This window comes from Oenanthe melanoleuca, chromosome 1A, assembly GCF_029582105.1.
Source record: "Oenanthe melanoleuca isolate GR-GAL-2019-014 chromosome 1A, OMel1.0, whole genome shotgun sequence".
In the NCBI taxonomy this organism is placed as follows: Eukaryota; Metazoa; Chordata; class Aves; order Passeriformes; family Muscicapidae; genus Oenanthe; species Oenanthe melanoleuca.
Window position 1 is genome coordinate 23,629,873 of NC_079334.1, and position 21,672 is coordinate 23,651,544.

The 21,672-nt window shown below is 49.0% G+C and overlaps 3 protein-coding genes across 5 annotated transcripts in view; 1 reads left to right on the plus strand and 2 right to left on the minus strand.

Moving 5' to 3' along the window:
• Positions 1-208: 208 nt before the first annotated feature.
• Positions 209-9,032, minus strand: TOB2 (transducer of ERBB2, 2). 2 transcript variants are annotated; one of them, XM_056516110.1, is made up of 3 exons: positions 8,754-8,956; positions 4,501-4,671; positions 209-4,404 (listed from the first exon to the last, which is right to left on the minus strand). In XM_056516110.1, the coding sequence occupies exons 2-3, from the start codon at positions 4,583-4,585 to the stop codon at positions 3,563-3,565; spliced, it is 927 nt and encodes a 308-aa protein (XP_056372085.1). In that variant the 5' UTR covers positions 4,586-4,671; positions 8,754-8,956; the 3' UTR covers positions 209-3,562. The 2 variants fall into 2 exon arrangements, with proteins under 2 accessions (XP_056372085.1, XP_056372078.1); XM_056516103.1 differs by having other exon boundaries at positions 209-4,671; positions 8,754-9,032.
• A 3,504-nt stretch (positions 9,033-12,536) lies between these two features.
• The window catches only part of ACO2 (aconitase 2), a 31,050-nt gene continuing 21,914 nt past the window's right edge, over positions 12,537-21,672 (plus strand). The window contains exon 1 of one of the 2 annotated variants that reach the window (XM_056513876.1): positions 12,537-12,624. Coding sequence is in view for 1 of the 2 variants with exons in the window: in XM_056513870.1 (XP_056369845.1) it covers positions 21,570-21,605 (36 nt within the window). In the remaining variant the exon portion in view is untranslated. Of the gene's footprint in view, positions 12,625-21,411; positions 21,606-21,672 lie in introns of those variants that run through there. The other variant, XM_056513870.1, reaches the window with a different exon arrangement.
• On the minus strand, positions 14,141-21,487 carry PHF5A (PHD finger protein 5A). The gene is made up of 4 exons (XM_056513889.1): positions 21,172-21,487; positions 19,489-19,512; positions 17,838-18,004; positions 14,141-14,843 (listed from the first exon to the last, which is right to left on the minus strand). The coding sequence occupies exons 1-4, from the start codon at positions 21,221-21,223 to the stop codon at positions 14,754-14,756; spliced, it is 333 nt and encodes a 110-aa protein (XP_056369864.1). The 5' UTR covers positions 21,224-21,487; the 3' UTR covers positions 14,141-14,753.

Below are 21,672 nucleotides of genomic sequence, written 5' to 3' on the forward strand. Positions count from 1 at the left end.
TGCTATTCTTGGCAGCAGGAGAGGTCACTGAGACAGCTGTCCTGGCCATGTTGCACAATCCTGGGCATCACCAAGCTATTCCTAATGCTGTAAAACCAGGACCTTGTCTGCAAGGCTGACACTGATCACAGTTCATCCAAAGGCAGCTCCTTACCCAAAACCAGGCGTGTCCGAGGCGTTCGCTGCACTGAGCACACACCACACGACAAACGGTTATTATATCATGCTTTTAATACAAACTTAAAAAAATCTGGAACAATAGAAACTGTACAGATTTGATCAACCTTTTTGTGGGTTTTTTTTGTTTGTTTTTAACTAAATCTCTAGACACACCAATATCCCGTTCCAAAATATTGCACAACATTCTGAATACAAAACTCTGATTGTATTCCTCCTTCGCTAAAGAAAAAAAAAAAAAGAAGAAAAAAAAAAAGAAAAAGACAGAAACCCCCTGGTTCCCTCTCTCAGTAGTCCCCTTCTCCAAAATACCCCAAGCAGAGCACACGCAGAAACCCTCCACTTGGAGACATACAGACTTCTGTCCTCTTTCACTCCTCTCCCACAAGGCAACTGTCAATTCACTCCTTGGAGAGGGGCGGGAGGAAAGGGAGGCTGAGTGGGGAGAAAGGAATCTTCACCACTTCTTTTTTTTTTAAAGTTTTTTTCCTGAAAAAATATTTTTTCTCTCCTCTTTTTAAGAAAAAATCTTGAAAAGAAAAAAATTACATTTTTTTACGTTAGAAATATACATATATTATATATACCTCTTACATTTTACAAATGTAGCAAATTATTCAATACAAACGGACATCAACAAAAAGAACATAAACCCATAAAAAATAAAAGTTAAAAAAAAAATCTTCTCTCTTCTCTTCCTAAGAAACCAGGTAAATTAGTGCAGGTTTTAAAAAATAAAATTGAAGCTGAACGCCTACATCCAAGACTAGAAAAGACCTGAAAAGGCCATTAGTTTCCATTGCTGCCTGATGCTGGAGGAACATTTCTGAAGCACATTTCTTTTCCTTTCAAGATGCAAAGAGGTTGGTCCCTCTTCTTTTCCTCCTTCCACTATTTCTAAATCAGGTATAATGTGTGGCAGGGCAAAGCAGCATCAAAGCTTCACACACATAAGCAGGTGGACAGGGGACATCCCCACTTCTTCCCTCCCTCCCTGTGCTGGAGGAGAGTGTGCTGTCTCACGGCAGTGGCTTGCAGGTGGCTTTGCCAGATGTGGAGACAGTGGTGGGGGGGACAACTGGACCAGACCCTGCCATCAGGGGCTGAGCACCTCTCAGAGTCCAGTGCAGCATGTGGGGTGGCATCCAGCAGCACCCTGTTGGGGAGAAGGACTCCATGGCAGTGGCAGCATCCGTTAAAAGCGGTGGGTTCAAATGAAAGAAGAGAGGGAAACACAACAGCTGGGCCATTCCTTACCAAAACTGTCCTAGTCTGGAAACCTGCAGGGTTGAGGTTGTGCGCACCAGCTTTGGGGAAACTGGTTGAGCTCTGCTCTCCTCACCCACCTGCTGCATTGGTTATAGCTCAATAGCAAGCAGTCTGCTTGGGAACCCATGCTGGGCACGAGGTCAGGACCATGCGCCCCATCACCCACCGAGGGGAAGGGTGCACTGGAAACTCTCCTTGGAGAGCTCTGGGCAAAGACAGTCTCCCTGGGACAGCCCATTACCTTCTGTAAACACTCACATGCAGCACAACTACAAAAGGGCTGGAGTGCCTCCATCTCGGGGAAGGGAGCAGGAAAAGCACGTGGCCAAGCTCATCTCACCTGAAATAGATTTCTTAAAAGAGCACATAGGTTCCACAAGTGCAGGAGGAGTGGATTTCAGACTGTGCTCCAAGAAGCATCATTACAAGAAAACCAAACCTCAAGTTTGGGAAGCAGCAAAAGCTTATTTTTCATTTAAACTGAGAACTTCTAAGACTGGAGTTTCATAATCTCCATCTCTCTCCTCTTTGCACACTTCCATGCTCACACAGCAGCCTCCAAGGAGGCCTCCCTTCCCACCTAAAAAGCCTCCACCCTTCCTGGACATGAAGCAGCCCTCCTTTGGCTTTCTCTGAAGGCAGGTTTTGGAGTCCTCAACACAGAAGGGATCAGAACCTGAACAGCCACTGCTGCCTGACTGCAGCACATCATCCTGGAGAAAGCTGCAGAATCCCAGATCTCATCCCCACTGTGAAGAGGCACTATACATTCACAGCCTGAGATGATCACTTGCCTTTGGAGAGTCCATTCCAGCTCTGCCCTAAGCTTGCTGCTGTCCATGCTGATGCGATGTGGCTGGAATGAGGAATCTATGATAGGTGCTTCCTTTTCTCACTGGATCAGTCACCTCCTCATGCTTCTCCAGAAAGGCAAGGGAAGGGATTTTCTCAGGTGCATACCCAGCTGAAAGCATAAACCCTTATGCTACCACTCAAGACAGCAGCTTCAACAACATCACTTATCTTCCTGAAAAGTTGTGCTGCCTCCCTAACTAAAAAGGAAGGAATTTCCTCTCTGAGACAAGAAGATAAATTCACAGCAGATAATGAGAACTCTGACCTCTGAGGGCACCCCGAGTGAATGCTGGCCCCTGTTGCTGGGGAGAACATCTGGGGAGTGGGGGCAAGATCCAAGTGGGGTCCAGCTGGTTCAATGCCTCTTCCCCCAAGCCACAGAGAGAGGCAGGTGGTGTTTCTACACCACAGGGGCTGCCATCCAGACTGACTGGGCAGCCCTGAGAGAGCATAAAAAGGACCTCTTGCTCAGGTACAGAAAGGTCCAGTAACCAGAGCCACTAAGCTCAAAACACTGTCCCCCAGTAGCCACAGCTGCAAGTGCAGATGAGGAAGGGAGCAGGAAGAAGCCATTTCACAGTAATGCTCTGCCCTGACTGTGACGTGCTGGGAGATGGTCAAGGAGAAGAGTTAGTGCTTTTCAGCACACAGACAGAACAGCTGATGCCAGCTTGGGCTGGAGCCACAACAGCACAATGGTCTGCGCCCGTGGGCACAGGCGATGTTCTCCGTCTGCATGCAGAGCTCTAACAGAAAAAGCAAGCTCACCCACCCATTCTGGCTAGCACGCAACAAGAGTGTGTGTGTGTCCTCACCAACACTGACTCATCCTCTTCTTGTCCCTCCTCCAGCACGGTGGTATGAAGATGGCATCCCTACACCCAGGTGGAAAGACCTTGTGTCCAGCATGGGGCAGGGGGGTGGTGCAGGGAATCAGGAGCATTGTGACCTACAGCTGCACCAGTCCTGGGCTGGGGTGGGGGAAGGGGGAACACAAACAAAAAGCCCAAGACTCATTTTAAGGAGTAAAAAAGTGAGTAGGAAAAAAGCACAGGTACTGAGTTAAAAAACAATTCAGTGCTTCAGGAGCATTACCAGCACAGCGCAACAACACTGAGCTCTCTCTTTTCCCAAGAACCTATACTTGTAAGGTTTTAATATTTTTTTGTATATTTCTATTTTTCTTTTCTCTCCCCCTTGTTTGTTTTGTTCTTGTTTCCCCCCTCCCTCCCTGCCCCAAGATACTCTCCTTCCTTTGCATTCAGTTGGCCAGGACGACAGGCTGGAACGACTGGCTAGGATACTGCATGGCATTCAGGTTGTAGCTGAGTCCTTCCACAAAGGGAGACTTCTCCAAAAAGAGGCTATTGGTGCTGCCACTGAAGACCTGAGCCATATCAAAGGTACCACCTGTGCTGGCGTTGAACTGCGATGCTGGCGGGATGCTGCTGGCCTGGCTCTCACCGGCAACACCATCGAAGAAGAGACTGCTGGCTCCCGGCGAGGCGCCACTGTAAACGAACTCCTTGGCATTGGGGGAGAGCTGGGACTGTGGGGCTTGGCTCCCAGCGCTCCCGACGAAGTTCAGAGAGTGCATAGACAGGGAGAGGCCCTTGTGCTTCAGCAGGTTGGTGGTGGGAGACCTGACCATTCTCGGCTGCTGCACAGCCCCTGCTCCACCGCCCCCTCCTCCGGCTCCTCCACCCTTCTTCATCTTGGTCGAGCCGAACTTGGTGGCAGCAAAGGTGGCAGTGGTGAAAGTGATGGGCTGTGCAGAGCGAGGGATGAAGGTGGGGCTGGGTGACTGGCCAAAGGAGGGGGATGGAGAGTTGGACAGCGAGTTGTCCTGGCTGCCGATAGGGACAAATACCTGGGCATCGGGGTTGAAGCTGCTCTTGATTTCTTTGTCCAGCTCTGTAGCACTGCAGCCCTCACTGTCATCTAGGTAGAGAACCTTAACAGAGCCCTTCTCACCGATCTGGTAGGAAACCTCAAAAGGATCAATCCAGACACTCAGCTCTTCTGGCACATTGGCACGCACGTCCTCCACAGCCAGCCCGCTCCGCTTGGCTGCCAGCTCCACCACTGGATCCACTGTCTCCCCTATATGAACACAGCGATAGCCAGATCCCTTCAGAGGTTTCTCTGGGTACCAGTGACCCTCATACTTCTTCTTCAGTAGGCGCTCTAGCTCCTCACCAAACAGGTCTGCCCGCCTCCGAGGAAGCTTGTTGTACAGGTATGAGATGATGAAGTTAAGAGCAACTTTGATCTCCAGATGCATACTCTCTTCCCAGCAAGCAAGTCAGAGCAGTGTATTAAAAGTGACAAAATGACAGAAACATAGACAAATTTTGACTCCAAAGAGACCTAGGGAAAAAGAGAAAAGGATGGATGAAGACTAGAGAAGACAACTCTCCACCTGTTGAGATAAACAACTGTGCCTTTTAATGAACAAAGCAGAATGAGCAGTTTGTACAAATACTAACAAGTAATGCGCTCTAGGAGAGTCACCACAAATCTACCGGTCCTCAAAACAGAGGGATGCTGATAAGGAGAACTCTCCCTGCTCCTCTTTCAAAAGACATAAGGGTGTAGCCACTACACCACGCTCACCTCGCTCTGGCCAGCTTTGCTGCTATAACCTGCCAGGCCACTGCTCCGGCAGAGCTCTGTCAGCACATCTAGCCTGCCTCTCCTGCCCTAGCACTTGGCTCTTCCAGCACGGCTCACCTGCAGCAGCCTCTCCAGAGCACAAGTGCAGCACCTGAACGGCCTCGTGACTCGCTCAGCAGCTTTGTGCAGGGACCTGCTTGCGCTCAGGACGGCAGGGACAGCCTCTCCTCCGGGAGGCCGGGTGGCTGTGCCGGGTGCCACGTCCTGCTGGCACAAGCGCAGAAGGGACAAGAAGGAGCGAGGGAGGGTGCTGGGGCACCAGCTGCCAGCCCATGTTTACTATCCCCTGGACTGGCAGGCACATTTCTTATTAAGCGTACCCAGTTGAGACTCTGCCTAGCTACAAGCATAAAACCTCAGTTTAAGTCTACTGAGGGGGGAGAGGGGCATGGTAAATGTGCATAGGGTCACAAAACACACACATGCCAACAGCCTGTCCAATACATCTCATATCGCTTATCCCTGCACAGAGGGAAAATGAGCTCTGCCAGGATCAGGTACTACTTAATAAAAACTGAGATTGCTTGCCAAAGATTGAAGTAATCCTCCCTCCTCTCTCTCTGCCTTGTGAGGAAGTCTCCGAAATGGAGAGAACCCACAAAGGGACAATGCAAAACCACAACACTCAACTCTCCCATTATATACAGATTTGCAAACAATGTTTGTCTGGGTACAAAAAAAAAACCCAAACCAGGTATGTCAGCACTATGCTCTGTCACTCATCCAAAGAAGATGAATCCTACAGATACTTTAAGAGGAAGCACACTTCCAGTAGCCTCCACACCTCTCCAGAGAAAAAGAAGAATATCCAGTTTTTAATTGGCAGCTTAGTCAGAGGCTGCTCCGTCTTCAGCTGCCCTCACCTTGCTCAAAGAGACACACAGTGTTCAACCGTCTTCCTAAAATGGGCTTTAGGGATATTCTTGCACAGCACTCAAGCCACAGTTTATGATGTGTGACAATTATTTGGGGGTGGAGTACAAACATACATAGTCAGCATTCCCCTGAAAAATCCCAGCAGCACAATAAGGTATCTATCCATGCTGGCCTAAGTCAGGAGGAATTAAAAAACTGACCAGACTTGTTTGCTTGGTCTAGTTTAATGGACAGGAAGGATCAAATAATTTTAAAGAAGCCTCAAATATTTTGAAGCTTTATTGAAAAAAAAAAAAGGGATGCAGATTATATGCATTTTCTGTACTACTCTGTGTTCACAGAGGCTTAGCTTTAGGAAAATGGTAACCAGAAACAGATCCCACACCTCTGATCTCCCAACAAGGAGGCCGGTTCTGGAAGGAACCCCCTTTGGGTTTGACTCAGCAACATAAAAACACACAGGAACAAGGGACTGGAAAAGAAGTATCGCCATTAAAACCTGCTTTAAGGAATTACTGTAACGTAACAAACTTTGGTAGGTCACTGCAACCTGACCAAGTCCAAGCAAAAACAGATGAACACCGAAGAAATAAGCAACCACAGTTTTTCTAAGAACTGTTACAAAGAAGCCATTTTCAGAAGGCAAAAGTCCTGGCACAGGGACAGAGCCTTTTCCACAGAAATCAAGTATGAAGCAAACCCCAAAAGAGCACACCTAAACCCTAACAAGAGCTTGTATAGCCTATACTACCTTAAGGGAGGATTACATAGAGCTCTCTAACTTCTTCGGCTTTGAGACATTTAAAACAGAGGACACCTTGGGATCCCAGCAAGTTAAGCAGGAGGAGAATAGTGAGTTTGTAAATCTTTTTATCTTGTGATAAATTCTAATCCGGATCCAAAAATCTATTAAGGAATCAGATATTAAAGACTGGGAAAGGAACAGTGGCCAAAATTTGTTAACATCCTATTTACTATACAACTGTCTCTATATACATTGAGGACCCTGATTTCTCATCAACTTTTTACAGAAAGCAGTGAGGAGGTACAATTATACATTACCTCCTTTTTTCTTTTCTCCTGTTCTCCTAAAAAGAGAATGTTCTGTACCTTGTTTATGAAAAAGGTAAGCTAATTAGCCCAATAACACCAACAGCTGCCAAGATAGTGGCATACAACTGATACCTGCTGAAGGCACATCAAAAAGTCACTGGCTCCTCAGGTTGTTGAGGCAAGATGTGCTCCAGTAGGATCCCCTCAACCTCTTTCTACGCACAGAAATGTGGTAAAATAATTTAATAAAATTTTTTAAAGCCCCAAATCCACCAATATCCAGCTGAAGCAGTATGGCTCTGAGAGAAGAACTACTGAGTATCAATTGCAAGAGGTGTTCTGAGCAGTCTTCCATAAAGGCCAGCATTTTCGAAGTAAAGGCTTACTGTATATGGGCAGAACACTGAGGTGCTGGCAGGGAACAAAGAGCTGTTTCACTGCTCTGCGGAGAGAAGGTAGGAGCCCCCTTAGACTCCCCTTTTATCGGTATGCTGAAGGGGAGAGGCCAGAGCATCACTTGCAACAGAGAAGAGAGAACACGGGAACAATTCCTTCTCCTCCAGGCTACACCAACACGGTGGGTGACCTTGCGGGCATCCCCCTTCGAGCTCCGAAGGAGGCCCGGCCCTGGGCTGGCCGCCGCCTCGGGACTTAAACAGACGGCTGCCCCGGCGGTCCCACAGCCGGACACACCCGTCTGGAAGGAGAGCGCCCTTCCCAGCACCCCGCCAAGGGCAGCGGAGAGGCCCCGCCGCCAGACGAACGGCCCCGCGGGGACGAGCCCCGTGCCCCCTCCATCCCCGGTTCCCGGCCGGCCCGGCACGCCGGGAGCTGTAGTCCTCGCCCCCCCTCTCCGCCCCGCGACCTACTTCTCCCGGACTGCGGCTCCCGGCGCGCCCCGCGCCCGGCCCGCCGCGTCCCCCGCCGGGGCAGGGCACAAAATTTTCCAGGGCACATGCGCGCTGGGGCCCGCCCGCCCTTCCCGGCGCTGCCCACGGCCGGGAACACGCCCCGCGGCCCGGGACCGCCGGGCAGCCGCCACCTTCTCCCCTTCCCTTCTCCTCCCTCCCTTTCGGCAGGGACGGGCGGGCGCGTCCGCACCCCGCAGCTTCTTCCACCCCGCTGCTGCGGGACGGAGCCCGGGAGACCAGAAGCCCGATATCCTTCTGTGCCTCTCCCCCGCCCCCCGCTGCTTGTCCCCTTCTCCCCAGTGGGGCACGCGAGGTCGCAAACAAGGTTCCCAACAGAGCGGTCGGATGGATGGGGATATGTCAACAAGGGCGAGCTCCAGGTCGCACACACCCAGCGGGGCACGGCAGATCAGGGTGTCCGGGGGAGATGGGGGGATGGGGATGGGGGGGCAGCCCAGCCCAGCCCCGACAGCGCCTTTGTTGTCGCCAGGCTTCCCCCCTCTCGGAGCTCGTCGTGCACGAAAGGGAACACCCCGGCGACATCCCTCCTTGCCGGGAGCACAGGCTGCCCACCGCCGCCCTCAGGCCCAGCCTGCCTTTTTTGGGGCTGCTAGGGCTGAGGCAGAGCCGCATCCCGCTCCCGCCCCCCCCCTCCCGCCCCTCAAACTGGGCTGTAGAGAACAAAATGGTGAACTGGAGCACTGCAAAGCGTCCCCGACCCAGTAACTTCCACCCCCATTCTTCTCCCCTGAAGCCCCATTAATCCCCCCGGGGACCATAGCCTTACAGTGACTCCACGGACGGGCAGATCGCTGCCGCTGGTGGGCAAAGGGACGATGAGCCCCCTCAGACCGAGCCCACAATGAGGACGCGCGCCGGAGGGGTCCCGGCCCAGGAAGGGGTGTGGGGGAGGGAAGCACCCCCGGCCCCACTTACTTCGTCCTCGGCTCCAGGGCCGGCGGCTGCTGGCGGCTGTCGCGGGGGCCGAGGGCGCTGCCGGCGGGTCTCTGCTGTGCCCCGTCTCTTCCGTCCCCTCCCTCCCTTATCCCCGTCGGCGCGGGGCGGGCCCGGTGCTGTGCCGTGGATGCCGCTGCTGTACCCCAGAGCCGCCCGCGCCCTGGCCCCGAGTGAGCCAACTCACGGCAAACTTTCACCCTTAGCAACCTCTCGGCGCACGGATCCGCTCCCGCCCCGCGTGATGCGGCCGCGGGGGGCGGGCCGGGACTACTTCTCCCGCCCGTCGCCGGCCGCAGCGCCCCGGGATGGACGGGGGGGCCAGGCCGGCCAAGGCCCCTCTACTGCCCCCCTGGCACCGGGAGTATCCCGGATCCGAGCTCAAGGGAACGAGGGAGGGGACCGCGGCCTTAGCGGGGATTGACCTGAGGATTCCCCCAAGCGGCTTAGCCTGAGGTGGCGGGTGGGTTGGAAAAGGAATCGAACGGAGCGCGGAGGGACGGGACAGGCCGGCGTGACCCCGCGCACCGCGGGTACGGCCAAGCCCCAGCTCAGTGGCAGGGCCAGTCCCGGAACTCCCGAAGGGGCAATTCCCCGCACACCCCAAACACGTCTGCAAAGACCCCCGTGATGGAGCCCCCCGCCCCGCTACAGTGGAGGAGCTCGGGGAGACGTGCCCACGGACAATTCCGGCTCCCTCCATCGCTGCAAACCCCTCGGGATCCCCGGTCCCCGATGCGGGCGGGGAGCTCGGGGGGCTGCGAGCGCATCTGCCCGGGGAACAACGGGGCAAGGCCAAACCAGGCGGGCTGGTGTCACCGTGGGGAGGACGGGAGCGGCACGGCCACCTCCGCGCCCCCAGACGGGTACGGAGACCCCGCCCCCGGCACGGGCTCCCCGCCTCCCCGGACTATTTTGTTTCTGCACGCCTGTGTCCCTCCGCCTCCAACAGAGCAGGGCCGGCCCCGCCGCGGCGGAGACGAGAGACCCGCAAGGTGCGCGAGAGCCGGCCGTGCTAAAAATAACTGCGGCGTGTTAGCAACAGCCTTTCCATTGGCTGGCCAGGCCCGGCGGCGCCTTCGGATTGGAGAGCTGCCTCAGCCAGTGAGCCGAAGGGGGTGTGCGCGGTGGGCGCTGCCGGGCCCGGCGCGGGGCCTGCCGGGAGATGTAGTCACCGGGGCGGCCGCGGCCTGTGCCGTTCCGGGCGCTCCGCACCGCGGGACGTTCGCGGGTTCGGGCAATGCTCGGGGTTACAGGCTGGCCCGGGGAACGACAACCACGGTGACGGCCAGCCCTGGGACCGCTGGCCGATGGCGGCATCTCCATCGCCAAAGGCTGAGCTGCACCGCCCACCGACAAGCTGAAGGCACTCTCAGTAAGCACACATACAGATCCGCACCCTTTATTTCAAAGCAGACCCATTACTAGTTCCAGGAGAACGAAGAAAATGCCTACAGGCACCCCTAGGCCGTGTATGTTACATTCCAAGGTCACACCACCTTCTACACACACAACTTGGAAAAGCTGCTTGCTGTCCGCACATAAAGCAGCTTTTGACCCAAGTAACACTCCAAACTAGTGGAAGGGACACCAAGAACAGTGTTTCCAGGCTCTCCCAGACACGTGTCCTGCGTCCTCCTCAGTGCTGACACAAGCAGAGGGTGACACAGGCATTACCACAGTCCCTGGTTGCAGCAGGGGTAACTGGCCTGGCAACCATCTCCCAAGTGCAAAAATACAAAGTTCATCTCTTGCCCCATTTCCACAACAGTCCTCGGCCTCCTTCTGGGTTTGGTTTGGTTTGACCTCCCACATTCAGGAACATTTTACCCCAGGTACTGCCTTTGCCACGGAAGAGCTATTCTTTTGAGGCCAGCCAACATCATGTGTTAAGAAATCTATTAATGTTCCTTCCCAGTCACAACAGCCAGCCTTGCTCATTTTCCCCGATTACAGAAAAAAACCAGTAACTTTTGAAGTTGGTTTTTCCTCTTCAGGGGAAGGGGAAAGAAAAGTGGAAGATTTATGAGAGCTATTGTGAGCAGCCTTATTATCGTCACTCCTATTTTAAAAGGAATTTAGTTACAAAAGAACATCCTTTTTCTTTTTTTTTTTTTTTTCAATTATTCCCTTGCTTTGCTGGAAAGAAAACCATACTGTCAGCCAGAGATCAGGAAATTAAAATGACTGAGCTATTTTTAGAATAATTAAGCAAAAAAAGGCAATTACATTTCTAAAATTCTATGATTGTTTTAATAAGGTATTACTAAGAGGGTGTCACATATTAGGGCTCTTTAAAATACCTGTGCTTTGACCAAGCTCTTTTAATTATGGTGTCGCCCTTGTACACATGCAGGCAGAGGAATTCTGTCACAGTATCTGCTCCTGCATTCTCAGCCATTTGGCTATTACGTCAAAGCAAAGCTCCTGTGTCACATGTGCATGGGTAGAGGAGCAATTGCCAAGCCACTGGGACAGAGCTTGTTTGGTTAGGTTATTTAATACCAAGGAAGGGGAGTCAGTATAATTGGGCATAATTAATATCGCCATACCCTGAATCCTCTGTACATTCAATTCAGATGACAACCCCAAGGAAATGAAAAATTCTTTCCTGCTATTGAAAGAGGCAAACATCTCCAGCTGATGTCTGTAATGAGAAAATAACAGCTCCCGTGCAGATAAGGTTTCAGAAGCAAGATTTTGTCCTTGTAGCTCCCACAGGAAAGGCTCACAGGCAGATTCCAGACCTCCACCTACCTTTTCTTTTTGTTTTGTCTCTTTTTAAAGAAAGTAATGCTTGGGGCTCAAGGGCTTTGTCAAGACAAGGTCTAGGTGGTTCAGGGAACTGGATGTATGTTACAGAGCTATTTGCTGAGCTCAGCTGTAGTTGTGGCTGGCAGTTGGTCTGAAGGGGTGTGTAACAGGGAACACCTACATTTCAGAACACAGCAATGCCTTGTTAGTACTGGCAACAGAGGCCAGTTTCTTAACAGGCCAAGAGGTCCCATGTTCTCTCCTTCAATGCAAATATTTGCAATTAAAGGAGGGGTTTTTTTACTAACTTATTATGCAACATTTTAATTAAAAAAAAAAAAAAAAGAAAAAAAATGACACTACCTAGAAAAGGAACAGTGGGAAGACACATTTAGTTCCTTGCATTAAGATTTGAAGACAGCACCCTGGGGGTTCAGCTGCCACATTGACAAAGCTGTCCCTGTCTCTCCCACCTTCCCTGATGTTGCCACACAAGTACTTCACAGCTGGCAGACAGGGAGCCCCTGAATCTGGCTGCATCCAACTCCATGAACTGATGAAGCCCTCCCAAAGCTTGGCCAACACACAGCTGCAGGATGTGTCTTGTCTTATTTTTCCCCTGCAGGGAAGGTCGCCCTTTTAGCATGTGCTCTGGTCTCTAGTACTGCAAGGCAATCTCCTTCTCCTGGAGAAGTACTTTAAAATCTATTTAGGTGAAAAATAATGCACTTTTCTAGAGGCCCTGCCTAGGTATCATCTACTGATGCACAGAAATCATTACCAAGCAAGCAAGGTCATGTTTTTCTGGGCTACACAAATGTGTCCATTACCCTTGTCTGAATTAGCAGCTTCAGGGCAATGTCCCATCCATGCTCTGAAAGTACCAGAAAGGCAGTGGCACTGAACTGATCTGCGCACCAGCAGCATTTGGCATGCTCCCCAGAGCTGTCTGAGCAAACAAGGCAAAGGGGAAAAAGCCTGTCCCTCCCTCTCTCCACCTGCCCAGTGACTCAGAACAACTAGAAATGGCAGCTTAACTCTCAGAATACAGACTGATATATCCAGCAGTCAGCGTGAGGGCATTGGGAGTGCCAAGAAAGTGAGTATGCTCAGCTGTTTTTGGGGATGGGGGAAGGGATGGGGACACTTGTACCTCTAGAGCAAGCCCTGCCTGGCTGATCCTGCTAAATGATTAGGAACAAGGGGTGCTCTAAAATTAGCTCACCAGGGTATATTGGTTCTGAGACATAGTAATTCCTTACTTAGTTTCCCTCTACCTTTACTGAAAAACTTTGTCATCTTCCAAATTTCTGGGAAAGAAAAAAAATGCATACAAACCTTCTACATTCCTACTGAGATAATTTGGGTGGCCTGACTGAGGGCAAGTGATAAATTCTGGTTGAAGTGATAAAGTTCCAGGTACAACAAATCTGCATGTCATGGCCTGCTTTTAAAGATACACAGAATTTAAAATGGCTGTTATCCTACATGGACTTCCCAGTCTGCAGGGGGCAGTTGCATATTCGCATAGAACTGCTTTGGGAGAATATGGTTTGCTGTAACCAGTGAGCTAGATTGCTCTGAATATCTTGGCAAATGGCATCCATCAGAAGGAGGCAGATGTGTAGGGAAGAAGACATACTGATACTCTCAGAACTGCAAAAAGCTTGGAAGAGAAACCCGACAATTAATAGCTGGGGGCAGGAGAGGGAGGAGCAGCTGAGATAGCTGTAGGGCCAGTGACAGCTACAGCCAGCTGCAGCAGAAAAAAATTACTTTTGAGGGGAGGATAATCACAACTTGTGTGCTTTTCACTTTTATCCAAATGGCTGGGGCAGGTAGAAGAGGTATTTAAGCCAAAGAGTAGTTAAAGGAATTGGTACTAGCCTCAAGGGAATAGCTCAAATCCTGGAAGGGGCACAAACCAAAAAATGCTCTTGGGGCTCAGCACCCCAAGACTACACAAAGACAGCAGTATTAGTGTAGCACATGCTCTGCTTAGACTACAAGTGCTTTAAGTACTGCAAGGCACGCTGAGCCAGGACCCTGATTTAACCATCTGAGGAGTGTACACACCCGTGGGGAACTCAGTTCCGCCTCTGCACAAAGGCGCCTGTTCCCAGATCTTTGCTGAGCCAACAGACTGCTTTTAGCCTGTACTGGTATTTGACAAACAAGCAGCCTCTGGTTTCCAGCACGCACACGGCCAATAGCCCAGAACACAATAGTTGGTTTCCCGTTACAGCAGGGAAGGCTTTAACTTATTCACAAGAACAGGATAGCGAGTCAAATAGCTTAGTAGGTTTTAGAAAGGGATTGGATGCTTGCATGGTGAAACAACATCCACAGCCGTATTAGCCGGGATAAGGGTTACAAGCTCAGCGATCCTCATGCTATGGGACAAAATGATCAGTGGCTGGGATCACAGGCAGACAAAAGCAACAGCCGTTCCCTGAAGCTCCTTGTGGCAAGGTCACGTGGTTATAAGCAGACACTGTCAGAAACCAGATAACCCATTGTGAAGTGCTAGCTGGGCTAATCCTCCGTGTCCCCAGAAAGCTCCAGAGAGGCTAAGCACGGAATGAACCAAAGAGAAATCCTAGTTGTACAAAAAATAAAAACCCAAAAGGAAAAGCTTTATTGGTATGCATCCTACAGGAATGGTTACAAGAAACAGCCTTGGAGTTATCTGTCAAAGAAAACACAGAACAGCTGTGCTCTCCCTAGGAAGGTACCAGCCATGAGCAGGTTCCTTACAAAACAGGGCAGCATGGAAATATACTGGAGGAAGGGAGGAGGGAAGTGGATTGGTGCTCTGTTCTTCAGCACTGATGGATGGGGCAATTTCAAATAACTGAGAGGAGGCCCAGTAAGAACAAGCTCAAGGTGCTTCTCTACATTAAAAAAAGCACTTTCCATTTTTACATAGCTCCTCTATGTGTAACTGCTTGCCCACTCTGCTTTGTATAGAGAGATGGGGTAACTACTAGCAGAGCTTCTGCAAAGGTCAGAAACAGTAATCTTCATTTGCCCTCTCTTATAATTGGTTCTGATCAGGTTTCAGTCCCCACTCAGTCTGTTATTTCTCCAACCCCAAGTATATTACTGAATTTGTACTGCTTTAGGGAAAAAAAAAAAAAAATCAACCAGTTCTCAATAAGAGTGAAGTCCAGAGATGTTCCAAGACCCTCTTGCCAACCAACAGGAGGTAGCCACGTACAAATAGGATCACCTCTTCTTGAAGCCATACTTTTTTCTTTCATAGAAAAGATCTGTCTTGGAACTGCCCAGGTTGACGATCTTAGGGCAACCATCTCTCTGTAAGAAAAGAAAATGCAAGTTAGGAAATGGACAAACAAAGAACAATATCATAGTTGTAGCAGGTTCTCAGTTCCCACACTCCTCGCCCTGTCCTCAACACATTTCAAACACCTGTACAAACAAATTGCTCTCCAGGGCTGGTTACCAGTAAGACAGTGGAACAGAGAAGAAGATGGATGTCTTTTCAGCATTACTGTAGGACATGCTCTCCCTTAGGGCTGAAATGGAAAACAGCTCATATAACATCAGCCATTTAATGAAAAAGATGTGCTGTGCCTCAAGACTGAATTCTTTCTAAATCAGGATAATGCAGGACTTCCAGGGCCCAGAGGAATAACCTTTCCCCTCCTTAGCCAAGAAGAATCTTGCTGCTCTAGATGTCACCAAACCATTCTTGTGTTTAGGAACCCCTCAGCTGTGACAGAACTGAATCTCAGATTTCTTGCATCCTGAATTGATTACTGCAAAGGCTGTAGGGTCAGCTACTCACAGGAGCTACACAGATAAGTTCTCATACCTGAATTCCAGTAGATGCTGAGAAAAAAGGCACAAGAAAAGCAAAGGGAGAAGGGGAGACCCTCCTGAGAGGTGTGGTTGCAAAACTAAATCAGAAATGTGTCTCTTGGTATACCTGGGAACATTTGCCCATGGGCCACCTGAGCCCATCTGCATAATTCTTTAGGGTAAAACATTATGACTGGTCACAGCAGCTGTGAGTGGCCCAGCAGGCAGAGGAACACGTGTCCTTGGCTGAAGTGGAAGCCTGAGTGCATTAGATTTAGAAAGCCCCTGGGCAGATGTCAGATGCTGTAGAATCTGCACCCAAGCTGCCTGGCTCCCATGCCAAAGATGCAATCTGGTGGGGAGGATCTCCATCACAGGAATAAGAGGAGAGGTGGGGAACAGAAATCATCCCTCCCCCATACACCTGCCACAACCCATTTCTAGCTACTGTCTCCTTATTTCATTTTGAACCTCAATAGTAGGACTCTTTCAAACCTTGCCTCCCACAATCCATGGAGTCTGTTCAAATCTTGACAGCCTTATTGCAGGGCTCTGTTCATTCTTCCACCTCCTCCTAAGGACACAGCTCATGAGCACCCTCCTTTCTCCAAGAAAAGATTACTATTTGCAACTCACAGATGTCCTGGGTGACAAGGTGGGATTCTGGCCCTTCCCCACAGATGGAAGTGGGCTGAAAAAATACTTCATTCCTTCCCCCACCAGAATAAATGAACCAAGAGTAACCAGGTTCTTTGCTTTGTGCCCAATAGCATTCCTCCTCTGCCATCCATTTTATTTGCTTTCTTGCTTCACTATCTTTTCCAGACTTTCTCTGAGGATGATAAAAGTGCTGTGGCTGAAACTGTGGACTGTTAAAGCTTCAGGTACAGGGCTCTACCCATTTTTTTCTTATTCACATCAGCACCAGATACCATAATTGTGAAAGGCAGCAGCACACTTAATTTTTCTCCTTCTGGGTTCCTTATGCTTGTGCCAGCACCTTTCAATCCTGCAACAAATCATGTCAAATCTGCTCTTTCAGATCTGCAACTTCACATCAGCAATATGTAACATCTGAGTTTTCTGCCATGGAGCAACTTTCTTCATTCACAGCAGCATTCACCCAGGCGTCAAAATAACCCAGACCTGTTATTCTCCTCTAGCTCTATGTTTTCTACAGTCTTTCCTGACAAAGCAGCTGGTTCTTTCACACCTGAACCAAACATAAGATACAGGTGATCTTATGTTATGAAAAACAGCTGCTGCAAATCCATATTAATTGATAAAAATAAAACCAAGCCTATTTTACTCATGACTTATAAAGCCAGGCATCTTCATTCCAAAGGCAAGCGAACAAAACTGTTTCTTACAGCATTTATAAAGTAGGAGGCAGCACCACCATCACACCACTTATATCCATATTCAGATACAGAGAAAGATTATTGTCTTGTTAGATCATATTTTATCATATTTAATGACTAAATTCAAATGAGGATCTGCTCCTGTTCTGGATTTGGCTTCAGGCCTCTAGAGAAAACAGGCACTGGAGAGAGTTAAAGCAGCAACTCACTTAGCTGAGTACACTCCTGTAAATCACTCTGAACCACTCTCTCAGCACGTTCTTCACAGTCATTAGGGTGTGTAGGAAATTACATTTGCAAAGCACCAAACTGACACTCTCACAGCTACCAGGCCTAGATTCTGGGATAGTAGAACTGCAAGCATCCTGTTTTTGTTCTTCTGTAAGGTCTTTCTAATGATTCGTTGCAGTTCATGTCCTGCACTCATTGTGTTGGATTATTAACAAAAGCCTTACAAGGGGTGAACAGCTGCCTCATTTCACATATGCAGTGGCTTTGAGCACAATATTATAAAAAGATGATAGCTTTAGATGGCTATAGACAAAAGGGACCATTAGACCAAAAAGCATTAGCAGAAAGAGAGATATCTATAATATAGACCATTCTAGAAAAGAATAAGTAAATTTAAATGGTATGGTATTGAAATGATATAAGAAGCATCAATGTGAAACGCAATTACCAGTGGAGCCATTGGACACTAAGGACCAACTTTACCTTGTTATTCAAAGGAAAACAAAGGTTTTGATTCCACAGGCCTTACAGTACCATATGTGCTCTTAATCAGTAGCTCATAATGGACTTCTGGTGAGGAACTGCTCCTGCCACTGCCTTGCAGCATCTGCAATATTTCTGACCCTGGTAAAACCTAGGCTGGAGCTGTAGTGAGATAATAGCCTGAAGTGGTAATAAGCAGTGTGCGGAGGAAATGAACTGTGAGTGTGCAAAACAGTCAGAGACCCTTAGAATGAGGAGAGTTACAATACCTCAAAAACACAGAGACCTATCAACAGGGGAAGAAAGGTCTGAGGTATTGCAAACGAGCGCCAATCCTCCCAGGACTAATATTGGCAGCTCCAAGCCCTTTAAAAGTAAGCATGGCTACTGTGTAGCTGGGATGGCAACTTACATCTTTTTCCTGGATGGTGCACTCCTTGCAGTAGTAGGCATCGGACACCCCGGGCCCCCCGCAGATGACGCACCGGCCCTGGTAGGAGCCATAGTTACACTCGTCACAGATGCGCACCAGGGTGCAGGGTCGCACGTACGAGTCGCAGATCACGCACTTGCCGTCACCTGCCAGCACAGCACAGCCTTTACAGAATATTCAGGTTACAGAATGGCCTTTTTGCTACCCCCCACACCAGAGGAAAAGCTTCCTGATCAAATAAATTCCCTGTACAAAGACAATATAGCTGAACTGTAGAAATTTGCCTTGCATGCACAGGGCACAACTTTGTATTGCAGACAGACTTGACAGGAACAAGGGCTGTGGCCTGCAGTATTTGAAGGTTTTTTAAAACTTAAGTCATACATTCACAGTCAGAGAAGAAACCCAAAATTACTTTTTTGTGATTAGCCAAGACTTGCTTAGATTGGACCACTACTTTTATTCTACAACTTTTCCTGACTCATCCATTTGCAAAAGAAAAAAAGCCAGACTGACAGACTAGAGTCCTTACCTATACAGAAGCAGCAGCATAAGCTTCTCCCACAGTGCCACATCAACAAAAGTCTGGAGTTACTACCCACAAAGAGGTAAGAGATTGTACTCATGGTCTCTTTAATCAAAGAGAATTATCAAAGAGATAAGAGATTGTTCTCATGGTCTCTTTAATCCTTCATCTGTGAGAAGGCCAAAGAAAGGGCAAACTGGCATAAGCAGCCATTTCACAAAAGCTGCTCTTGCACTCTCACAAGGAACTGAGTGAAATTCAAGTACTTATATCATACAGGCAAGGAGCCATCAGATGCCAGTGACAGCTTCTGCTAAGCTGGACCTTAACAAAAACACTGACCTACGGATGAAAGACTTCATATCCTATTACCAGTTCCCAAGGTATTTAATCCTGACTCCCCCAAACAGCTTGTCTAACCTGCTCTTAAATCTCTGACATGACAGCCCTTCAGCTTCTACCAATGAGAATCTGTTTCACTGTCAGGTGCTCTTGAAAATGATCTTGCTTCAGACTGACCTATTACCACTTTACTTATTCTCACACTATTTTTGAGTCATAAACTACTCACCTTTGTTTGTTCTGTTCCCCTACATGACCTAATGACAGATCACAAGGATCTAACAACCGATCCATATTCTTTCTTCCCTTTCACAGCTAAGCATTTGATTCTGTGGGGTTTTTTCCTGCTCTAACTTTAGATGTTTGCCCTCCATTTCCTCTTCTCCTAGGTGCTAATGGGAACCTTTCTCACAGTATGACGAAGCCAGAGTCCAAAAAATGCTTTTTTTTTAAATTATCAGGATGATATTTTGGTATTACAGATTACAAGGATCCAATAAAGCACTCATTGTAGCATCAGCCACTGGAAATGCTGGCAGTAGATACTCTAAAACTGCCTTTGTGTGAGAGTCTGTTTGAGCTTGCAACTTTTTAAATATTCCTTGATCTACACTTGCAACATTAAGGTAATTGTTCACTTCTCAAAGAGTGACATCAAGTTTGTCGTTAAAGCAAAAATAGATTCCAACCTTTGAATCCAAACTGCATGCTGCAACCACAACACCATGTTCTCAAGCAACTAAACGTGGATGCTATACTCACATTTTTCACAGAGTCTTCCGATTGCTGGGAAAAAAAAGAGAAAATAATTATTTGAGGCAGGAGAAAAATCTAAGTAACTACAAGCTTGAATGTCAAATAATTATCTTCTGCAATGAGCAGTCTTTAAAAAAGTTAGAGGTTAAACCACAGAAACAGTTTGAGCATTAATACAAACATTCATGATAAACAATATATACCCTCCTGGAGACATTTACCAAGATCAAACCATTTCAAACACACAGCCAGTGTGTCTGAGTGAAGGAAATGCTGTACATGAGTCTTGGCACAGCTTTTACACTGGTTTTAGTGGTGGGGGGGAAAAAATCAAGTGTTTGTTTAAAGCAGCCCAAACACCTTCTTTGCTTTAGAACATGAAGGTAGTTAAATGTCTCTTAGAAGTCATGTCACTTGTCTGGGACACTCATAACAATGATGTTAGGAACTTTGATAAATGCCATAAATATCGAGTTTCAAAAACTAGATGTCCACATTCGCAAAGACTAAATAGTGATCTGGCTGAAGTCTGAGAGACAAGAAATTTGTCAGGACATGACTTTTCAACATAGATGGTTAGAAGCACTGACTATTCTAAAAAGTGGACAGTGCAGCCGAATGTTTTGCGTTTATGGATCTTGCAGAAAGCTGCTCGCTAAATTTGCTTTTCCAAGGAGTGACAACCTGGAAGGGATACCTCAACTTCTAATCTTGTTAAAGATTTCTCTGGACCTTGCCCAAAGGCTGACTCAGACGCCACAAGGATAAATCCCGTTATCCGTACTACAGGGATAACTCAGAAGATAACTTTTGTCTCACAGCCAAAAAGATGCTCCTGTTATAAATGAGAAACAAAAGTCTCGATATTTAGTAAAATTTAGATTACTTTATTTTATATAGACAGAGGAAGCAGCGCTGGGGAGGCAGAGGAGTTCACTGCCCACTCCATGCTCCACCGAGCTTTGGTTTGCAGCTCCCTTTTATAGCATGGTTTCCTTGTAGTCATCAATAATTGTTATTTTTTTGCTGTCATAATTCTGCCAGGTAAACAGTGGTGGTCTGTGGGATCGCTGGATGACGTGAGTCTCTAGACAATTTGCCAAGTCCCATAGATAACCATCTGGTCTTGGTAGATAAAGAAATGGCAGAAGTCAGGAAGTCTGGTCTCAGGGATAGGCTGCAATTGATTTCACAAAGGAGGAAACCTGATTTTGCAGGATCTGTTGGATTGTGTGAAAGCCTTGTTTTGCAAGCTGTCAGTAGATACACCTTATTTAGAAACATAATATTCATAACGGGAATTTAAAACAAAATTATTTAATCATATATTTTCCTTTCTTCAGCGTCATGCTTCATTTCAGACCTAAGTATTCTGGTTTATACAAACCCCAATACTTTTATGATTAACACGAATCTTTTATCAATTATCACATTCTCAAATGCTGCTGGATCCGTAACGCACGGCGGGACACCGAAACAAAAGGAATAAAAATAAAAAGAAAGGAAAAGACGGAGGGAGAGAGGGAGGGAGGCGAGGGCGGCGCGCGCCTCCTTCTCCCCGCCTAGGCCGTGCCTGGCGGCCGCGCGCGCCCCACGCCCGGTAACGGGCCCGCACGCGCGCGCCTCCCGCGCGCCTCGCGGCGGGAAAAGGCGGGAAGGAACCCCCAATCCTCATTCTCCGGGACTCACCGACACCCGCCTGCTTGCGGCAGAAGATGAGGTCCGGGTGGTGCTTGGCCATGGCGAGGCGATAACCGCCCGGCGCTGCTGCTGCTGCGGCCCCGCGGAGCCCTCACGGCCGCGCCGCCCCCGGGTCCTGGCCGGGGTGAGAGCAGCGCCTGACAAAGCGCCTTCCCTGAGCGGGAAAACGCCCGAGGATGCCGGGATAAACCCTCTCCCCTAAAGCCACTCCATCTCTAACCTTTTCCCGCCCAGAACGGCCCCTCGTGGCAGCCGACGATCCTCTCCCTGTGGCGGGTGTCTCCCTGCCAGGACCCGCGCGGGCACGCCCCCCCGCGCGCGCCGGAGATGTCAAAGGGGCCGCGTGACGCCATCGCGGCGCGACTCCATCTTTGTCAGTGAACAAAATGGCGCCGTACTGCGTGCTGGCGGCTCGGCTGAGGGTGAGCGGCGGCGGCGGGCGGGGCAGGCAGCGGGCGGGACGGGCGGCGGGGATTGCGGCAGGGACAA